General features: G+C 39.6%; 1 protein-coding gene across 1 annotated transcript in view; it reads left to right on the top strand.

Moving 5' to 3' along the window:
• LOC121511110 overlaps positions 1 to 20,389 on the top strand; it is an 81,547-nt gene extending 61,158 nt beyond the window's left edge. The window contains exons 24-33 of the mRNA XM_041789665.1: positions 2,145 to 4,049; positions 8,058 to 8,192; positions 8,278 to 8,352; positions 8,436 to 8,522; positions 8,608 to 8,699; positions 8,792 to 8,877; positions 10,325 to 10,388; positions 10,495 to 10,706; positions 19,538 to 19,693; positions 19,792 to 20,389. Of these exons, the coding sequence (XP_041645599.1) occupies positions 2,145 to 4,049; positions 8,058 to 8,192; positions 8,278 to 8,352; positions 8,436 to 8,522; positions 8,608 to 8,699; positions 8,792 to 8,877; positions 10,325 to 10,388; positions 10,495 to 10,706; positions 19,538 to 19,693; positions 19,792 to 20,042 (3,063 nt within the window). The 3' untranslated portion in view covers positions 20,043 to 20,389. The remainder of the gene's footprint in view (positions 1 to 2,144; positions 4,050 to 8,057; positions 8,193 to 8,277; positions 8,353 to 8,435; positions 8,523 to 8,607; positions 8,700 to 8,791; positions 8,878 to 10,324; positions 10,389 to 10,494; positions 10,707 to 19,537; positions 19,694 to 19,791) is intronic.

Consider the following 20,389-nt stretch of genomic DNA (forward strand, 5'->3'; position numbering starts at 1 on the left):
CCCAACAAACACAAGCAATAAATCATTCTATATTACAACCAACACAATATCAGATCTAACTAGGGCTGAACAATTTTAAAAAAATATATAATTGTGATGATTTTGACTCATCTTGCAAATTGCATTTGAATTGTTGTTCTGAAAGAAGTAATAATTTTAATGTCATTTTCATATTTAGTATAAAAACATGTACAAGAATGAAGAAATTTGATTTTTGTAGACTATTTATAAAAAGGAATGATTGCATGATATGTGATGCATAACATCTCTGCTGCAAAAATGTTTAAAACTGATATTGTGACACAAATTTCTAGTTAAAGAATATTGCACCTTCTGCGATTTGAAAATTGCAGCAGGCTATATTGCGATTTAATCTTATTTCCGATGAATTGACCAGCCCTATGCCCAACCTCTGACAGTCCTCTGAAGAACCCCACCCCCTCGATGTGCAAGTTCACAATTAAAATGAACTAGTTCAAAGTTCAGTTCACGACTGAAATTGAACTCGTTCATTTACCATTTTCTTTTGTTTTCTGGCTGCAATATGATAGTCTTATACAGTAGTCTGTATCTACTAGCCTATCTACTCTGTATCTACTTGATTAATCAATAGAAGAATTGATAGATTACTCGATCACAAAAAGAATCGATTACTGCAGCCCTACATGTTACACTTAAAGATAAAAAACCCTAAAACACTAGCAACTTAATGTACAATCATAAAGCAGGCCAACTCAGAATAGATTAAAAAAAACTGAATATTTATTGTAAATATTTATTATAAAATATTTACTATAAAATGTAACATATGAAAAGACTGCATAGTTTAACAGCTTCAGTGAAAACAAACATATGATCCTCAGTAAATATCTCACTAAGTTTGGCTCTGCATTGCTTACTTTAATTGCCAAAAGGTAAAGAAGTATCTTGAATACTTAAATGATAAAACAATCACCAGACATAATGCCTTAGAAATATCAAACTTTCTGTTTATATTTTTTGAATTGAAAAAATGCAGTCTGAAGCTTTAGCAGAACCTCTCTGAAATTCTATGCTCAACGTTCAAGTGCGCATTACATAAGGTAAATTATTACCATGAAGTTCAACTTTGTCTTTTCCTAACAAAAAAACCCACAACGCTTGAAACTAAGTGGTAGTCTTTAGTATAACTAAAGATACATGACATTTTTAAATTACTCATGATAATCTTAAGCTGCCATCTCTCAAGATTTTAAGAATATATAATTAATTTACAGCATTCTAAAAAATATATACTTCCCTTTGTATTTTGGAAACAAAAGGTGCAAAACTTTGAAGCCCTAGCTTTGCTCCCTTAAAATGCCAATTTTGAAGTAAAAAGCACAAGAAATTGCACATCATTAACATTTAGTGGTTCTGACTTGTTTCTTCATAGCCAGCGGGCATAATTTGCAAAAGAATGTAAGGTCTTTTCCGTCAGGATCTCTCGTGGTTTGTGCGTAGATGTCTTTTAAATGTCCATAATTTCTGCCTTCTGTCGCACTGGATGATCTACTGCCGATGTCACAAGCTACTCTGTTAGCCACATTAGCCATATCTGGCGCAGGGTGAATGCCGTAAATCTGACTCGGCTGCTGTAAATAACTTCAGCTACCGGAAATCACACTTAAGTCTTTGTAAAACAAAGACCTCTGCAATTCTCGGTACCCTTCGGAATATGAGCGGTCGCTTTGCTCACGTTTTTAGTTCATGAATTGATAATTAAACGGCACAGCTTACTGTTCAACAAGGAAACGAAGGAGTTCATTGGATGCAGTCATTTTAACGCATTTGAACACAACAGTGGAGTTCATCGTTCACCAAACACATGAGCGCAGTCATGGAACCCACTCATTTGAACTTGTTCAGGCACAACACTGAGCCTCGGTAGACCATATCTGCGAAAGAGAGGGGCAGTGGGAGCTCTACTTCCAGTCCATGACAGGGCACGTATAATCTTCTTTTGTAGGAACCAAGACAGAACAAAAGTGACATGAGTGTCATATAAATGTTTAACTTTCTGTTTTTAGCCTGCAGCATGCATGAGTCTTTGTGGTGTCTAATGATGAAGCTTTAACAGACTGAATCATGTGCACACAAATGCCTAACATGTTTTCTTTTTGCAGGTAAGTACCTACCTGCATGTGAAGGATAACAACTTGGCTGTGGCCCCTGTGTATGAGAGTATCACCCTGCCCCGCCAAAAGAGCCGCTCTGCAGCCTCAGCCTCCCCTACTCTCTCGCCATCATCATCATCGACCTCCTCCTCACCGCTTTCCTCAGCGGCTGCACCTCAGACGGCTAACGTGACCTTCCATCCTGTGATCGGGAGCAGCAGCAGCTCCATCTTCAGCAGCCTGAAGAGGATGGGCAAGAAGAGGAAGAGGAAGAGGGACGCTCGCAGGCACACCATCCAGAAAATCATGGGCGTGGAGGAGCAAACAGAAGGGAGGCATCAGTATGATTGTGAAACCATCACATATGACACTCACACATGGCCTCTGAAGGAGGCTAGGAGGAAGAAGAGTGCACCAAAGTGCAGGAGCGGAGCAGAGGCCACAGCTTACATGAAGAATCCTCTGCTGAAGGACATTGAGACTGAGTGTTCAGGAGAGTATAGCATCACCCCCTACGCTGTTTCAGAAGGGACAAACTCTCTGTTGTCTGCTAACCCTGTCAGAAGTCACTGCAGATTCCTCTCTCTGGGCTCTGTGCTGAGCTTCGACCTGCCTAAAGACATGACGCTCATCCCCAGCATCCAGGACATCATCACCATCGCTCCACCAGAGTCTAAAACAACCACAGGGACTGATCCAGACCCGCTCTCACAGAGACACTCAAACCTGAGCTCCTTTAAACAGACTCGAGCTGCTCCTGCCGTCACACGCAGCTCAGCAGACCTTAGCTCCTCTGAAGCCCCGTCGACAGCTATTGTGGTAAAAGATCTTCCTGATGTGGACACGAACCTCCAAACTCCACCTGTGGAAGAAGATGAGGATCAGACTGTGCCGTGTAACCACCTCATAAAGTCTGAATACAGTCTGCATGAGGATGCAGCGCAGGAGTGGGAAAAAATGTCCTCACCTGGAAGAGATGAGATGATTCACTCTACTCATCTCCCCATTTATGTGAATCAGCCTCCAGCTGAACACAGACACGGCTGTCTGAGTGTGCACACACTCATTAAAGACCTGAATGGGCACATGTACCATAAATGTTCAAGACCCCACAGTTTGCATGAAGACAGTCCCAGACTTCAGTGTCAGAGCCAGGCGTCTCACATGATCGTCAATCTGAAGTCAACAGTGAGCGTGAGCGTTCGTCAGGACTCTGTCGACTCTGGGATTTCCACATCAAGCGGCATCAAGCTCTGCAGCGACGTGCCGTGCCAGGAGCAGCCTCGAGGAGTGGTGGGGAAGCTTCTGTCGTTAGAGGTGGGGGCGGTAGAGCACACTAAGAAACCTGAGGACGCTGTGACACCTCCAGAGCCAGAAACAGACCCCGTCCATCTAGACCGCCAGCAGTTTGAAGAAGAGGAGGAGGAGCTAGAGGACATCTGGAACCAGAGGAGTAACTACAGACAGAGCATCTGCTCAGACATCATGTACCAGCCAAGCCATGACGAGTCTGAACCCTCACTCCAACCCTCAGACCCCCCCTCACGCTCTCCTTCTCCTAAAGCCCCCGCGGTGCTCTACAGGAACCTGGCCACAGCCTCAGCACCAAACCTCCTGGTGGCCGAGTTCAGACTGCCCCCCCACATTCAGAGCCTGCTGGGATACGACAAAGAGCCTAAAGGTCAGCTACCCCCGCTGGCCCCAGGAGACAGAAGATCCTGGGCGGCGTTTTCAAACAGAGAACCAGCCAATAAGAACTTAGTGACAGTAAATGAGACGGCGTCGGATCCAGTGAAGCTGCCTGACGTCGGGGACAATCAGAGATACATTTATCAATACAGAGAGGACGAGGAGGAAGAGGAGGAGGAGGCGAAGGTGGGGGAGGAGGCAGATGAGCACACGGGCTGTGTGAAGGTGAGGTCAGCGTTTGAAAAAGTGAGACTGAATCAGTTCACCAAAAATATCTTAAATTAATTTCTCTATGTGATGCCAAAAGCAATAAAATGAAACCAACCAGCAGAGGTAGAAATAGGTCAGAAAATTCACACTGATGCCTAATCCACACTGTTGGTAATTTTGTCCACTAAAACTTGAACCAAAAAATGGTCATTAACCACATTTTTCCATGAGGAAGACTAGACTCAGACTAGCTAAAACAGATCTATATCTAGGATTTAATTTTTCATCTGACTTTCAAAATCCATGATGTTTCTCCCCTCTGCGTAAATCCATTGTAACAACAAATTTAATTTTTTTTATTTAACCTTTATTTAACCAGTAACAGTAATCAGTAACCCACTGAAATCAAGATCTTTTTTACAATATCTGCAGGAAGCAGAGATCAGAGTGCAGAGTGCATCGAGCACACAAGCATGAATTTTACCAGATGTAGGCAAGAAGAATAAAAGTTTGGACTAAAATGCAATCGACTAAAACTGGGATTTAATTTTTTAAAGTTTTTATCAACTAATACAAGACATAAACCATGAAGGGAGGTTACCTAAATGTGAATAAAACTTATAACATTGTATCCTTAACCCTTTAAATCTGATTGCATTAGATTTGATACACAGCGTTTTGAGATCTCTGGATGGTCGACATGATCAATAACTTCCTTAAAAGCTTTTGTATACAACCTGTTACATTATTTAAAAATATACCTTCCTGTGGATTATCAGCCAGAAATGTTTAATGCATTAAATTTGATACGGAAAAGTGACTTTTTATGGCAATTTTCCTTTTTTTTCTTTAGAATTTTCAGGCTATTATTTGAGGTTTCAGGCTTTAAAAATTAAGTCTTCGACTAAAACTAGCTGACAAAAGTTATGCTGGTCCACATGCAGATATTTTTAGAAAGAGGGGGTTTCCTTGTCCATCCACGTTTCAAAAACATCTTTATCCACATGAAAATGCAAAATTTCTCTGATACGTGCTGTAAAGAACACACCGTGTTAGCAGCTGTCTGTCCTTTACTGTTCAGGGGGAGCAGCTTATTCAGATACAGGAACATTGTCCTTTATTTAAAAATTCCCTCACTGTTCATTTTCAAAGTTGTCCCATTGACCTGAATCAGGTCTCTTCCACACTGCTGGACTTGGGCTTGGTTTGTCTTTAGAATGACCTCTGTAGTCCAATCAGTGGTTTCTGTTTATTACCCTAGAGGGAGAGTTGTTTGTCAAATTCCAGTGATCAACATAAGGACCAGTTCAAGCTTGGCTTCAGCCGTTGTTACCATGGAAAATGGAACTGATAGTTGAACACCACAGACGTCTGTCAGCAGGGTGGCATACAAGCTACAGACTCCACTTTCCCCTTCTTCATGTGAACGCTGAAAGGCTGCACAGGAGATGAGTTCAAAGTGGTTTTAAAAATGTTGGAAATCACAGACGCAGACGGTTTCATCTGACTTTTAACACTGTAAACTTCTGAATGAATATTAGACCAGTGGATCTTACATAGTGTGCTTTCTTACATCCACCACAGAGAACAGCAGACACCAGATGTTCTTAGATCCACAGTGGAGAACAACCAGAAGAACCAGGAGAAAGTTTAGGGCAGTTTTCTGTGATCTTCTTCTGTCTTTTGGTGCATTTCCATAGCAGCGTTTTCAGTTGTTTTCAGTGGCTCATGCTTATGCAGAAGTTTCCTGAAACGATCCTGTGTTTACAGAAAACTTTTTCAAAATGAAATAATTTGTTTTCACCTCCCTGTGGACGGGGCCTTAGGCTTTGGTGTGGGAAAATTCAGTCAAACATTATGACTACAACTAAACAACAACTGAAGATGCTGAAACGTGTTTTAAAGAGACTTATTTGGATATGGCTGTGAGATTGTGGCTTTTTTCTGGTCTAACGAGGGCAGCTGAGTGAGTAAAATGGTGTTTTTTGTAATTTGAGTGAACTGAAACTTTAACACCCCTAGTATCACAGATCAGAATTCTCGATAAAGAAGTAAGAGCTAATTATCTCTGAGGATAAACAATACCGCTTTTTTTCAGCCCAACTACATAGCTAAGAACTGTAAAATACCAAATATACGTTTCTCTGGTGTATAAGCCACAGTATATTTTTTAAAATCTCCCAAAGTAAAAAAATAAAAAGAAGGATTAAGCTAGGGATGTCAGATGGGTTTCCAAACTCATTTAAGCCGATACGTTAGGAACACACAGCTATCCTTACATTTTATGGTTTACTTATGCAAAAACATTTATTTTATTGGAACTAATTTTATTATCCAGATTGTAATTTTTTTTCCAAGTGAAACACTCATTATAATGCCCTATCAGTATTTTTAACTGATTTTTGATATATGGAAGAATTACTGAAAACCTCTACCCAATCCCTACTTGTGTTAACCAAGTATTCACGCAGTGGAAAAATATCATGGATTTTGGATGTTTAACTGTCCAGTCCTAACATTTTAGTCTTGTTTAAATTTCCTCAATGAAACTAAACTTACTCATCAATAGGGATGGGAATCAAGAGTCGTTTCCAGTTGGTTCAGCCAATCGACATCCTTTACATTTAATCTTAACGATTCACTCATCCATGACGTACTTCCACATGCCTTAAAAACACGATCTTGTGAAAGGCAGTCAGTGATCGAGCAAGAACAGAAAAGTGGAGGAAGTAAACATGGCGGACAGTCAAGAAAACAGGCTAGAGTGGTTGAAAGCGTGGCTTCATCTCTCAAAAATACAGCGAACATGCAGACGTGCAACGTCTGTGGAACAGGGACGTGTATGCAAGGCATGCATCTTTATGCACAAGAAGTCCGATGTGTTTTTCTAAATCCAGAGATTGAGAGACTAATTTTATATTTATTTAAAGGTTTTATCTGTTAAAGTAAATGAGCAGCAGTATTTTATTCTAATTCAAGTTCAGAGATTGTAGATCCAGAGAGCAGTTTGTTTTAACTCAGACATTCCCAAAAAAAAGAGAATATTTAGTATATTTTAGCCTGTTCTCCTCCCAAACACTTGATATTTCACATTTTTAGCTCTCTAAACTGTTTATTATAGCCAGTAGTTGAAGTGTGCTTGTCAATGGCTCTCACAGAAGCTGGCAGACAGCTTGTTCAGTGTTCAGAGAGAAACAGATTCAATAAAATTTTAGTTTTCAACAGTGAAAACCTAAGATAAAGAATTAAACTGATAATCAATAATGGCTTCTTTATCAATAATATCTGATCAATGCTCATCCCTAAACATCAGAGCTCTATTATTTCTTAGTCTTAGTGTAGTCTCTGTCATGGAAACGTTAGTCTGTGAACATTTTATTTATATTTCAGTCACCAAAATAGAACAAAATAAATATTCAAAGAGAGCGTCTGTGTCACCACTCCATAATAACTTTTGTTTTATTTTATTTCACTTCATGTTGGTATATTTGTCATATCTGTTTATAAGACGCAGCCAACTTTAAAAATTAAAAGAAAATATGTTAATTAAACATGCTTTTTGTACCGCAGTTTTATGGAACTTACATTTGGGATCTCCATGATATCAAAGACTAATAACTGCATAAAATTTGTTAAAAATATCTGAAAAGTTTGTTTAGTTTGCATCAGAAGTTCCTTTTTATAACCTAACAGCTCATAGTTCTCTATCAACTACACTTTTGCTGCTTTTATTTCTGTCAAAATGTCAGGATGCTGCAGATGAGGCTCCAGCTTCACCTGTTTAATAATAAGAGGCTAGCATCATGCTAGTATAGCATCAGTAAAGTTTAGTGAGAGGGTCTGAGCTCTAATGATGTTTTTAGTTGGTACCAGTGCAGCCCTGATTAATCTAAAGCTGCTGTTATCTTTATAAAGGGAAAAAGGGCAGCGACTTTAACCAAATGTTTGGCAGAGATTTGAAGCTGTAGAGGAAAACTGTGTTTTTGAGCAGCTAATACTCTCTGATATTGTCTCTCTGATCAGGACCAGTCGATGAGTCTGCTGTCCGTTCACATGGGAGAGGATGGCGTCTGTCAGCAAAGGAAATTCTCTCAGAGCCAGGGCGTCTCAGAGGCGCAGGGTGAAGCTGTGTCCACCAGAGGGCGCTGTCTTGCCTTGGTAAGAATTTCAGCAGCTAGTTAGAAACATGGTTCATGAGAAGGAGTATTTTTTTCCCTTTTTAACTTTAATTTAACCCCCTCAGAGTGGAAAGGCTGAGCTGCAGTCGATGGAGGGAACGCTGGAGAGGAAACACAAGCTTCAGTTTGGAGGAAAGAAAGTAAGAACGCCTCCGTTCACCGTTTAAGTCAGCAGATGTAAAACCCAAAGTCAGCAGCATCATCTCTTATCTTATTTTGTCAGGCGGCCTCCAGAGGCTGGAACTCGTACCACGCCGTCCTGCACAGACACACCTTATGTTTCTACCAGGACAGGAAGGACACCCTGAGGGTGAGCATCGAAGAGAAACAGACATTATTCATTATTTTATTATTCAAATGGATTGAGTTCAGATCATTATGATGATTTTCTGCAGAGTTCTGCCTGTGGTCTGCCACTGAACCTACTGGGAGCTGAGTGCACACCTGCACCTGAATACACCAAAAAACCCAACTGTCTGCGGCTGCAGTAAGACTGAACCACATGGATGTGTTTGCAGATTTAAAGCTCTGATGCATGTTATTTTGGAGGTTTTAACTGTTGACGTTTCTCATCCTCAGGCTCCGTGATGGATCTGAATATCTGCTGAACGCCTCCTCTCGTTTCATGATGAAGAAATGGATGATGAGGATACAAGCAAACACAGGTACGTACTAATATTTTAGCAAGTATTTAGGCCAGGTGGAATATAAAATATCTGCTCACTATTAAAGACATTCAATAATCCACCAACTCTTTGTTTCAGTTTGTTCTACCTTACTACATTAGTGTTATAAATCACCACCCCCACTATTTTGGATTGTAGCTTTTGCAAAGTATATCTGGGACAATGTCAAACCAGTCTGGCTGCAGACCGTTCATCTGAGATGCTGTTGATTTAGATTTTTTTGTTTTTTTTTCATACATAAACAAAGTCTGGCAGTTACATTCATGAACAACATTGACAACAGTAGGCAAAGCAACATTACGTAAATAAAACTGAAAAAAGTCAGAGGTGTAATCCTGGATTAAATGATGTATAAACCTGTATTAGAAGTAGCTACATGAACAGTGGTTCAGTTTAGCTTTGTTAGCTCTAGCTAAAGCTAACATAGGTACATAGAGAGCATACCTGCATAGTTTACATAGCTGATTTGTGAACTTAGGTTTAGCTACATAGCTACGATAGCAATGTAGCCAGATTAATGGATCTAAATGAGCTACACTTGCTGTGTTAGAATGTTTTCATGGAGGAATCGTTTTTCCTGTATACTGACTATTTTGTCGGCTTAAGTTGGCCACTCACTACAAAATTTTAAACCCAAATTGAGGCCAGATTTACCACCCCAACAACCCTAGGGGTGTTTACCAAGTTCAGGCTCATTACAAATGATTATTTGTCTGAATAATCCTCAAGAGTGTGGCATCAACACAATTATTTTACTGCCGACAAAGCCTCCCAGACCTCAAATCAGAAATTTCAGTTGTGTTTGATTTTTATGATTGTAGATCGTGATGCCTCTGAAGTAACACCCACAACAACCAATGAGAGCGAGCAGCCCGGGTAGCTTCACCAGCCGCATGTCACATGGTCATACTTCATGGCAAAGAACTACAAAGAACTTTAAACTATGTGCTAGAGGGTTTTATTTTAGTACCTGGGAAAAACGTTGAATTAAAGTATATAATTTCAGATCTTTATTTCCAATAAATTGGCGGTGTTAAATATTTTAAATCCCTCTACAACTCCGTAGGTGGCAGAAATGCACCCTTACGTTGTTTAAACATTGAATTTACAATTTTTAACTGAAAGGACTCGAAACATGGCTGGCAATTAATAATCCTTTATAACAGAAAAACAGCACGTATACAGTGCTTCTCTCAGCTGCAGAAACCCCACTATAAACCAGATGATCAGATCAGCAACTCAAGCATTGTTCCTGATCTTTCTATCACATATTTCAGCCCAATGTTAAGTTACTGACCAGTGTAGAAGTCAGAATCAGATATTTGCACTAAACTCCTTTTACTGAGTCAAACTAAAGTTATAAATGTTTAAGCAGATCCAGAATGATCCTGATGTGCTTCCTAAAATGTTTGTATTTTCTCTAAAGGTCAGACTGAGTCCATCTCTTCATTATCAAGCATCACAGTGGAGCAGGACTTCTCTGTTTCCTCGTAAGATCTGATGGTTTAGCGTTCTTCGTTTGTAAAATCAAACTCTCCACTCTTATTAGTGAATAAATGAGTAGTAGTGATATTTTGTTTCCCTCCTGTCTTTCAGAAAGCCGCCCCCTTGCTCCACCTGTCACGGTCTTGCCAAATGCTACTGCCCCTCCCAGCATGACGTCACCTCCACGTTCCCAAGGCGTAAACCGCCGGGCGCCGCCCAAACCAAAGAGATCATTGTCCTAACCCGAGAGTTCAGTCACATTCAGCAGAGTGGAGTGAGGAGTGTGGGGGAGCCGTGGACGTCCTCACAGAGTGACTGCTGCGGTGAGAATTCTGCTGAGTAGACAGAAACTATACTTAAATTTCAATGTTTATCTGCTCCACATTCACACTAACAGCCCCGCCCTCCTCTGATGGTTCCCGTATCGCTCCTCTGAGACTGTGGTTAGAGGATCCACTCCTCTTTGGTGGTTATTGATCCAACAAGAGTTTTATTCATTTTCTCCTCCATGACTTCATCAGTGCAGCTTCTGTTTTACCCCGAGGGAGCTGTCGAGTTACAAATTGAATTCAGGGTTTTATTTAGCTTTGTAGTGTTTCAACGTGCTTTATAAGTGCTCCAACCACTGAAGAAAAACATGAATGGCTGCTGTGAGTGGACTATGAACCACTAGGGGGAGCTGTGGTGTTATTGTAGTACATTATGAAAAGATGGGCCACAAAGCTGCACTGCATACATCCATCACAACAATGGAGTTTTCACTTTTTATGCTCTTTTTTTACATTCTTTATTAAATAAACATTCTAATAAAAAAATAATCTGTAAATGTGCTTACCATAAGATTAAAATATATCAGATAAAACTTTTTCTAGAGTCAGGACCCACCACCTCCTTACTGACAAATCTTGGCCCAGATTTCTGACATTTTTCAATCATAGTCCAATGTTTTTAACTCACAAGACTAGGCTCAAACCTAGTACAAGGTTGACCACAGCTTTGTCTGTCTCATCTTGGACCTGCATGTTAAAGGGGACATATTATGCAAAAATCACTTTTTCAGGCTTTTCTACCAAAATATGTTCCCCTGGCCATTCCACCCCCCCCCCCCCCCCCCCCCACTTTCTCCACCTTTAAGAAAATGTGTGCTGAAAAAAGCTGTTCTGAGATTTTCCACTCATGAAGTCATGTGGGGAGTTAGCCCCGCCCCCAGGGTCGGTTGGCCCTCCCCGCTTGGAAGAAAGTTGCTGTGAACGCTAAAATGTCAGAGATGTGAGCTCATTAAGATTTTTATATCCTAAAGTCTCTTCAGGAAGAGGAACTGTGAACAGCAGAAAGCTTTCTCTTAATCTGAACTTTCTACTAAGTCAATACAACGAGATGAATAATGTTCAAGTCCTTTTGTTTCATAACGATATTAAATACTTTTGCTTTATTCCCTACCTAATCATTTTTTTCTTTAATTCTCTTGTCTCTGTTAAATTTATTACAGAGTCTACTCTGGTTTCATCTTCCTTTCAGCTCGTTCTGTGAAAAGCTCTATAAACTGCGTCTTCCCTGCGTAATTATGATGATAAATATAATAATCACAATATAGCAACATGCCGACTTCATCACTTTAGTTGGTTGTGATTTACAAACTTAAAACGTTTACTTTAATATTTCAAAATAGCAAGACAAATACAGTTTAAAATACTGACTGATCGATTAACTATTTAGATAAAATGGAAATGAGAAGAAATGAAATCGTGATCATAAGTTGAATGACAAAGTTTTCATGTCTGTAATATTTCTCTGTTCATCCCTACTGCCTTCCGTTTATCACGTGTATTATACGTTTGACTGAATTTTACGGTTTAAATCAGGGTTAGTAAAGTTATTCTAGTTATTCAAGTTATTCACTTGTTTTGATGAGCGGTCAACAGGTGCGTCACTTTAAATGAAGTTTACACAAAGCATTGTGGGTCGTCTTTTCATCTCTCCTTCGGTAAAGGATGATCCAGTGTTTCCTAGGCTAAAGGAGATAATAAAGGAAATAATGAAGCTCCTTTCCTTACCATTTGGAGAATTCCAACAGTCCTTATCATGGCCGACACTTAAATACTTCCGGGTCGTTTCACTCAGTTAGGAACCTTCCTAGGCAAAATGGACTTTTCGAACGTACCCTCAGTTGCCAGCTGAGAGGTGGATCAGGGGAGCCACATCCATTTCCTTCTAGGGGCGGAGTCAGACAGCTCAGTAACATTTAAAGCCACAGACACAGAAACAGCTGGTTCTGAGCAGGACTGAAACAGAGGTGTTTTTTAGACATGCAGAAATCCAATACTGTAATGTGTTTTTTAAGAAACAAACCTCACAGACATGTTTTGGGGACCTCTGAGACCGATATAAACTCGTCTTAAAAGGGTCAAATATGTGACCTTTAAATGCAGACACATATTGGCTCAAACAATACCTACAGTATCAATGAAGGGAAATCTGCTTTTATGAGTGAAATTTTCAGCAGAAGTTACAGTAGAGGCTGAACGAGCTGTCATTTCACCAACTGTGCACTGACGGTGGAGGTCAGTGCTTAATTAGTGATAAAAACAGGGGCATAAGCAAGCAAGGAGGGGGATTATGACTGATACTAATATTAACATCCTATAGCCTACAGGCCTTCATAAAAACACTCCAGTCTGAAGCCTTAAAGGGCAGGTGCTAGCTAAGTGTGAAGCCACAGCGGTGTACCTGGCACAGACACGCCTCAGCCTCGTTCTGTCTCTCTGGTGCGATGAGGTAAATAAACTTGTAGCGTGGACCGACTGTCCTGAAGCACGTGCAACATTACACTGCGGGTACAGCCCTGTGCTGAGATACATGCCTTTTTAGCTGGTGTTTCAGGTGGACTCTTTGACAGGCTTTTATTGTTTAGAAGGAGGTGGGAGTGTTTGTGAAATGGCGTGGGTTGTGCCACGCATCAATGACCCCCCCCCCCCGCGAATATTCTCCCCAAATATATGATCGTCTTTCTCAGGAAAAATGTTTTTTGTCAATTAAATTTATATCTGTGATATTCTGCGGTTGTTAGACTCCATTTTTCCCATTATGTTTATTTAATTTTCTTAGTTTATACAGTAAATAAAATATCACACATATTGGAACTGACCCAATAAGTCAACAAATACACACCATAACCAACAAATCAAAACAAAACCAAACAAACAGCTCAGGTGGTTCCAGTTATACACAAAGATACAGGAAATTATCCATAACAGGTCACAATCCAGGCTCAAGACACTCCCTTTACAACAATGGCAGAGAGATCAGGTCCAACATAATTCTAATAAGGCTGCCAGACTTTGTGAAACTGATTTTTCTTTGCATGTAACATGCTTGTAAGATATTCAAGGGGAACCAGTTCAAACACAAGTCTACTCCATCCTTTAACAGAAGGGCTCTCATCACTAATCCATTCTAACAATATATTTTTTCTTGCAGCAAAAGTGAGAATGCTATAAAGTCTTTTATTTGCGTCAGTGCTGATTATCTGACTTGGATGACCCAAAATCAGAGACATGGCATCCATCTCAAAGTTTTTATGAAATATTTTCCCCATTTAAAAAAGTATTTCTGGCCAGTGCTTCTGCACAATACCACATGACCATAAACAGTGAGTTAGAGTGCCAGTTTCTGTTTGCCGTTTAAAACACAGAGGAGAAAGTGATGGATTAAAGGAGTGGGAGATATGAGAGTTCGATGTATAATTCTGAACTGGATTGATTTTGTTTGTGAGCATGTTGAAATCTTTCTGGCATATTTCCAAATACTTTCCCACGCCTCATCATCAATGGCCACTGATAATTCGCTCTCCCATACACCCTTGACCTTCTGTGTGTTAGCAGGTGAAATATCACACATTACCTTGTAGAGAGAGCTCAAAGACACTTTCTCTGGATGCTGTAGTAAAGTTTTCTCAATTACAGATACTTCAGGGTGTTCTATAAGCATAGTACTCTGAGTAATATAATACCTTAGCTGTAAGAAACGGAAAAAAATCCTGTTTTGAGAGTTGAAGTGCATTTATTAATTGTTCAAATGAAATCAGACCATTATTCTGAAATAAGTCCCCTAGTACAGTGGTTCTCAACGTTGGGGTCGGGACCCCTGACACTGGGAAGGGGTCGCCAGATGCCTTTAAGAAACTAAGAATATTTTTTGCACAACTACAGCCCATTTTGCTTCTTCTTTTTTGCCACTTTACACCAAATTTGCTGAATTTAAACCTGTTTTCATCACTTGTTCTTGCCAATTTTTGCCCCTTTAAATACATTTTGTGCCACATTACTCCTATTTCTGCTACTTCTTAATGAAATTTTAATGCCTTTTCTGCACATTTTTTCCACTTTAAGACATTTTCATCACTTGTAAACCCTTTCCATTACTTTTGCCACCTTATGTTGCTTTTGTTGACCGATTATTGTCAAGTTTAACCCCTTGTCACTTAATTTTATGCCCATTTTGCTAGTTTAACCGCATTTGTCATGCCCTTTTGCCAATTTTTAACCAGTTTTCCCATTTTTTAATTTCACCACCTTTTCCCCCCATTCCTGCCACTTTTAAGCCAAAATTGACACCGTAACCATTTTTACTACTTTTTATGCCAGTTTTTGCCTCTATAACCCTTTTCACCACTTTCTACCACACTTTTTTTTTAATTTTTGCAACTTTTAACCGATTTCTGCTACTTTTGAAATCCCATTTCACCACCTTTGCCACCATTTTTTTGCCATTTATTTCTGATTTTTAAAAAAAGGGATTTACATTTTTAAGATGACTATATACTATGGCACAAATGAATTAAAAAACACAATTTTTGCTTTGATAACACTGGCTATTATGTAAGTAAACAAATGAAATGTGGTTATCACAAATTTGATAACAATAGACCATAATTTTGCTGACTTTATGGCTTGACCCCAGAAAGCTCTCCCCTTTATCCCCCTCATGGACGGCCGTCTGCACATTATTCTTGATTTTGCATGGCTGTGTTCAACCATCTTCAGGTACGGGGGGGTCCCTGGTCTCTGGCACCTTTATTTTGGGGGTCCCTGGGCTGAAAAGTTTGAGAACCACTGCCCTAGTATACTTAAATTTTTGTCACACCAATGCTGAAAACCAGAATCCAGTATGGCTGGCTAAAAGTCTGGATTATTAATCATAGGAGTAAACACTGGTGTTGATTTAGACCTTCCCTCCAGATGTCGCACTAACCTCCATGCCTTTAAAGCATTAAGTATTATTGGATTAGAACAGTTATCTGTAATATTCTTAAAACTCTTAAAGAATAGCATGTTTGGCAGTTTACATTTCGATAAGGATGATTCAATATCCAGCCAGAAAGGAGAAGACTTGTTCTTTATCCATTCAGATATAAACTTCAAGTGAGCACACAACTGGTAGATTTTAATGTTGGCAAATCCAAACCGCCCATTGAACTTGGCAGTTACAAAACAGCCAATTTGATTGTTGGTCTACGCTCGCTCCAAATGAAAGAGCTCAGCCAGCTGATCAAATCCTTTAGAGCCCTGTTAGATTCCATTTTTTACGGTTCCACAATTCTGTAAGCAATTTTGTGAACGCAGAAATTCTAGAGCCCTGTATGCTCCATGAACCGCCGTCAGATGTCACTACTCCTCCACTGATGGAACTCTGTACGGCTCTGAAAGTACAGTCAGTCCGTCACGTACAGACCCATGTGTAGGGCTGACCCTGGCGGTCAAAAAAACAACCAAAAACTGGTACAGTTTGGACTGGATAGACCAGATGAGATGACACAAAGAGATGGAGGCATTGTCTTCAAAATAAAAGCACAACATTGACTTTTTCACATCCAGGAATAATTTAAACTGGCTTTACTTTTGCCTCCTGACTCACCAACTGAGAACCACGGCATTACACCATAAAACTGTCTGTAGGAAACCATGTAACTTTACATAAATGAATTAGGAAACATTAAAGAGGAATCATGATAACTGTATTATTAGTAGATGTTGTAGATGGTGACATTAATAATTGAGCCCTTAAACATTACCTCAGGTTTCCACGTACAACAGCAGATCGATCCTCAGAGCAGATCAATCCAAAAAGCCAGAAAAACATGGAAAGTATTTGGTTAACTTCAAAATACAACACAACACATGGACCCCTGCTGATAAATCATCAACATACTGTTGGACACTATGGTTACGGTTTACTGTATTAATACGTTTATGTATTTTCTGACCACACCAGACAATTTTTAAATCTCAGAGGCTTTTCAGATTTGGTGGTAGACGTATTCTAAGGGACATTTTCACCATTATTATCCTGTGAACATGTGCACTAGAAGATTGATCCAGACCGTGAGACCACACCTGCTGTTAGTTCAGTCAGGAGAGATTTAATACCAGTTTAACAATGGTTTATTTTAGAAGTCTAGAAATGTTTGAAACTGTAAATTTTTTTATTCAGTGATTACATGCAATGCTAGATGTATTTGTGAATATTGAATCATTCTCATTGAATGATTTTTTTTTTTTTTTTTTGTAAAATTCAGTACAAGAGGACAGAATAAAATAATGACTAATGAAAAAATAGAAAATTTCAGTAAGAGCTCTGTAATGAGAGCGTGCTATTTTGGATTATCTGGTTTTGTGGCCCGTTCAAGCATGTATTTATGGTTTTTATATCAGAGTGGGAGTTTATTTTGTATTTTTTTTTTTTATCTTGTATTTTAGGGGGGAGATGTTATGAGTGCATAGATTTGTTCAAGTTGGTGAGTTTCCCTGGTCATAGGATTAGCAGAGATAAGTCATGTATCTGTGGGTTATTAGAATTCTGAAATCTATTTTTTTACTCAACTTTATTTGAACTGTTATGAATTCTTAGATTTTTAAGAAACTGGATGACTTTTTTTCCCCACAAAAACCCAGTGGAAATTCACCCTGCTCGTTTAGGGAAGCTTGGTGCACCTGAGGTGGCTGGTCCCAGCTGAGAGCTGTTGGTGATCAGCAGGGCTGGGAGGCTATATAGGGAGCAGGCTGCTGCTCAGTTCTGGTGGGTTACTGGTGTGTTAGGGTCAACATCATCAGTTGGCGCTGTCTGTGTATGATCCAAAAAGAAACTTTGTTTTGAGTGCCTTTGTGTGCGTGTGTGAGGGAGAAAATCCCAAATATTGTTGATTCACCTTCTCCTTTCTGCAATGACTCCCCCCTATTTTTGTTTGTGGGTCAGATTTTCAGTTCATCTATCAGTTTGATAGATTTAGTGGGTGGCAGTGTGGAGACCCATTTAGTTTTGTTCATGCAGTTTTTGTTAGTTTCCCCATTTGCGACCTTGGTTATAAAATTTGTGTTTTCTTTGGGGGAAATGTAACAGAACAAATTTTAACTATGACAAGCCTTGAAATGGGCTTCACTGTCCAGGTAGCTGGGGGAGACAAATGAGGACAAAGTCATTTCATATGTGGCCAGCCCAACAGCAGTGGTAGTAACCTTTGCTATTTTTAATCAGTTAATGTGAAATTAACCTGAGTGAATACATTTGACCCAAACAAAGTTCATAGATATGCTCATGACTGCCAATTAGGGGGGTAAAAGGGAGAGCTTTCTGTGGCCCCACCAAACTGGGGGCCATGGAGGTCAGAAAAATGATGGTCCATTGTAAAGTGAAGATTATTAATATTTCATTTTTAACCTGAATAATAACCACTATAATCAAATCAACACAAATTTAATTTATTAATGTTGTAATAGAATTTTTATAATGTAAACCCCTTTTCTTAAAACAGAATAACCTTTTTATCAGTGACGTTAACAATGAGGACAGCCACACTGAACTGAATGATCAGGAAAGTAAGGTCAGGCTTTTAGAAAGGGCCATAGTAGAAGAAACTGAGACATTTGTGAAAAGAGTAGAATGATTATGACAAGAGACCCAAAATGGCAATAATTAATTATTATAGTAAGAAAGTAGCATTAATGTGCAAAAAGAAGTAAAAAAATAGCAAAAATGGGTTACAAGTAGAAAAATAGGCATGAAATACCAAAAAATGGGGGAAGGGGGTAAAAAGGGAGAAAAAATGGGAAATATGGTTGAAAAACACGCAGAAATGGGAAATAAATGGCGAAATTAAACATTAAAAATTGGAAAGATGGGCAGAAAGCAGCAAAAAAAAGTGGAGATTGGTGAAAAGGGGCAAAAATGGTCAAAGGTGGCTATAATAGTTTAGGTTATTTATTTATCAAGGGACAGTGTGCAATGACATTGAACACTCATACAAAGTAAATGAAAACAGCCATTAGTGAGTCACTAATTTCCATCTGTTTCCATAAAATTGACACAAAACAAACATAAAAGTCCCAAAAACAAGTGCAGACACCTGACCCCTGACGAGACCACAGCTGGCAAGACAAAGTACAAGAAACTCACTAGTGATCATTATAGAGAACAATAAATACGCCCTACTATGTACAAATTATGTAAAGGTAAAAAAATAAATAAAATTATAGCAAAGGTAAGAAAATGTTCACATACGTATATTAAAGGCTAAGGCCTAATACACTAGATAAATGAAACCACAGGCAAACTGTTGCAAAAAGATGCTGCAAAATGGGCAAAAATTACAAATATTGGCAAAAAAAATCCAAAGAGGTGAAACAAAAGTGGCAAAAAAACTGCTGAAAAACAGAAGAGGCAATAATAATTGGAACAATGTGGTAAAACAGGTTAAAGAGTAGCATGAATAAATAATTCCACCAAAAACAGCTAAACACACCATTCAGCTCCAGAATGAGGCTGATAGCCAGGACGCTAGCACCAATGCTACTGATCCAACACCCTGCTCTACCATCAGTAATCCCAGCTGGGGAGGCCGTTCTCAGGCTTGAGCTGGGTTAAACCGTTGTAGTCTTCATCAGAGCTTACAAACACACATTTGTGATTCATTTCCTGAATCAGAAAGAGAGGAGCCAGGTGATCCATATTTACGTTTTTAATGCTGGGATCTTTGTTTCTCCTTCGAAGAGTTTACATTCTCAGCCGTGGTTTAAGAAAATTATTTTTCATTAAGGTCCTGTAGCAGTTGAAAGTGTACATGGTTAAATTTGTGCTTTAATGGCTGCTTATCCCTCTGTAGACGGCGATGATGATGATGAAGGCTGCCTAAAGCAGGCAATGACTCATCGTCTGTCTGGATCATCCAGAGAAAACACCTCCGTCTCTCCTCGCTCCCCGGTCTGCAGCGATCAGGACTGGCTGAGCAACAAGCGCCGCTCCCACTCCTTCACCTCAGGTGAGCTCAGAGTTATAAACCTGGATGATGTCATCAGTCTGCGGATCATAAACAGCTGATTTTAATGTCCTGACGATCTCTGCCGTCTCCTCTTTCAGCTACTTTTCAGAAGATCAAACCCATGTGGCACGCTCCCGGAGGCCGCGGCCCCGACAGAGGCTCCAACTACTGTGTGACCCTGGTCGTAGGAGACAAATCCTCAGACAGAAGCAGAAACACAGAGCGCCCCCTGCTGGCCTCAGCTGGATGGCAGCAGGACGACTGTCAGACTCTGAGGAGCTACACCAGCCTGCCACGTCCACGAAACAAGTCTGTCTTTAAGAAGTTCTTTGGAAAAAGGGACGTCTGAGGGTTTTAACTATTGACTGTATATAAGAATGAACGACATCTCCTCTTCCTTTGTACAAAAGTGATGTGAAAACACTCCTCATCGAGGACTAGCTGGTTGTTTCCTTCTGTTGTACCACAAAGGCTCGGCTCAAGCTCCTAAAGTATGAAAACAAGTATGTTGATCATAATAACAGTATAGCTCCATTTAGAGCTTCAACCCCTTAACGCCTGAAAACACATATAATAGCCAGAAAATTCTAACTTTTTGGAACTAAAATGTTCATTTAACTTTCTACTGAAATTTAAAAAAATCCAAATTTCCATAAAATTTAACAATTATATTTTAGTATCTGATTTATTCATTAG

Source organism: Cheilinus undulatus, linkage group 6 (genome assembly GCF_018320785.1).
Source record: "Cheilinus undulatus linkage group 6, ASM1832078v1, whole genome shotgun sequence".
In the NCBI taxonomy this organism is placed as follows: Eukaryota; Metazoa; Chordata; class Actinopteri; order Labriformes; family Labridae; genus Cheilinus; species Cheilinus undulatus.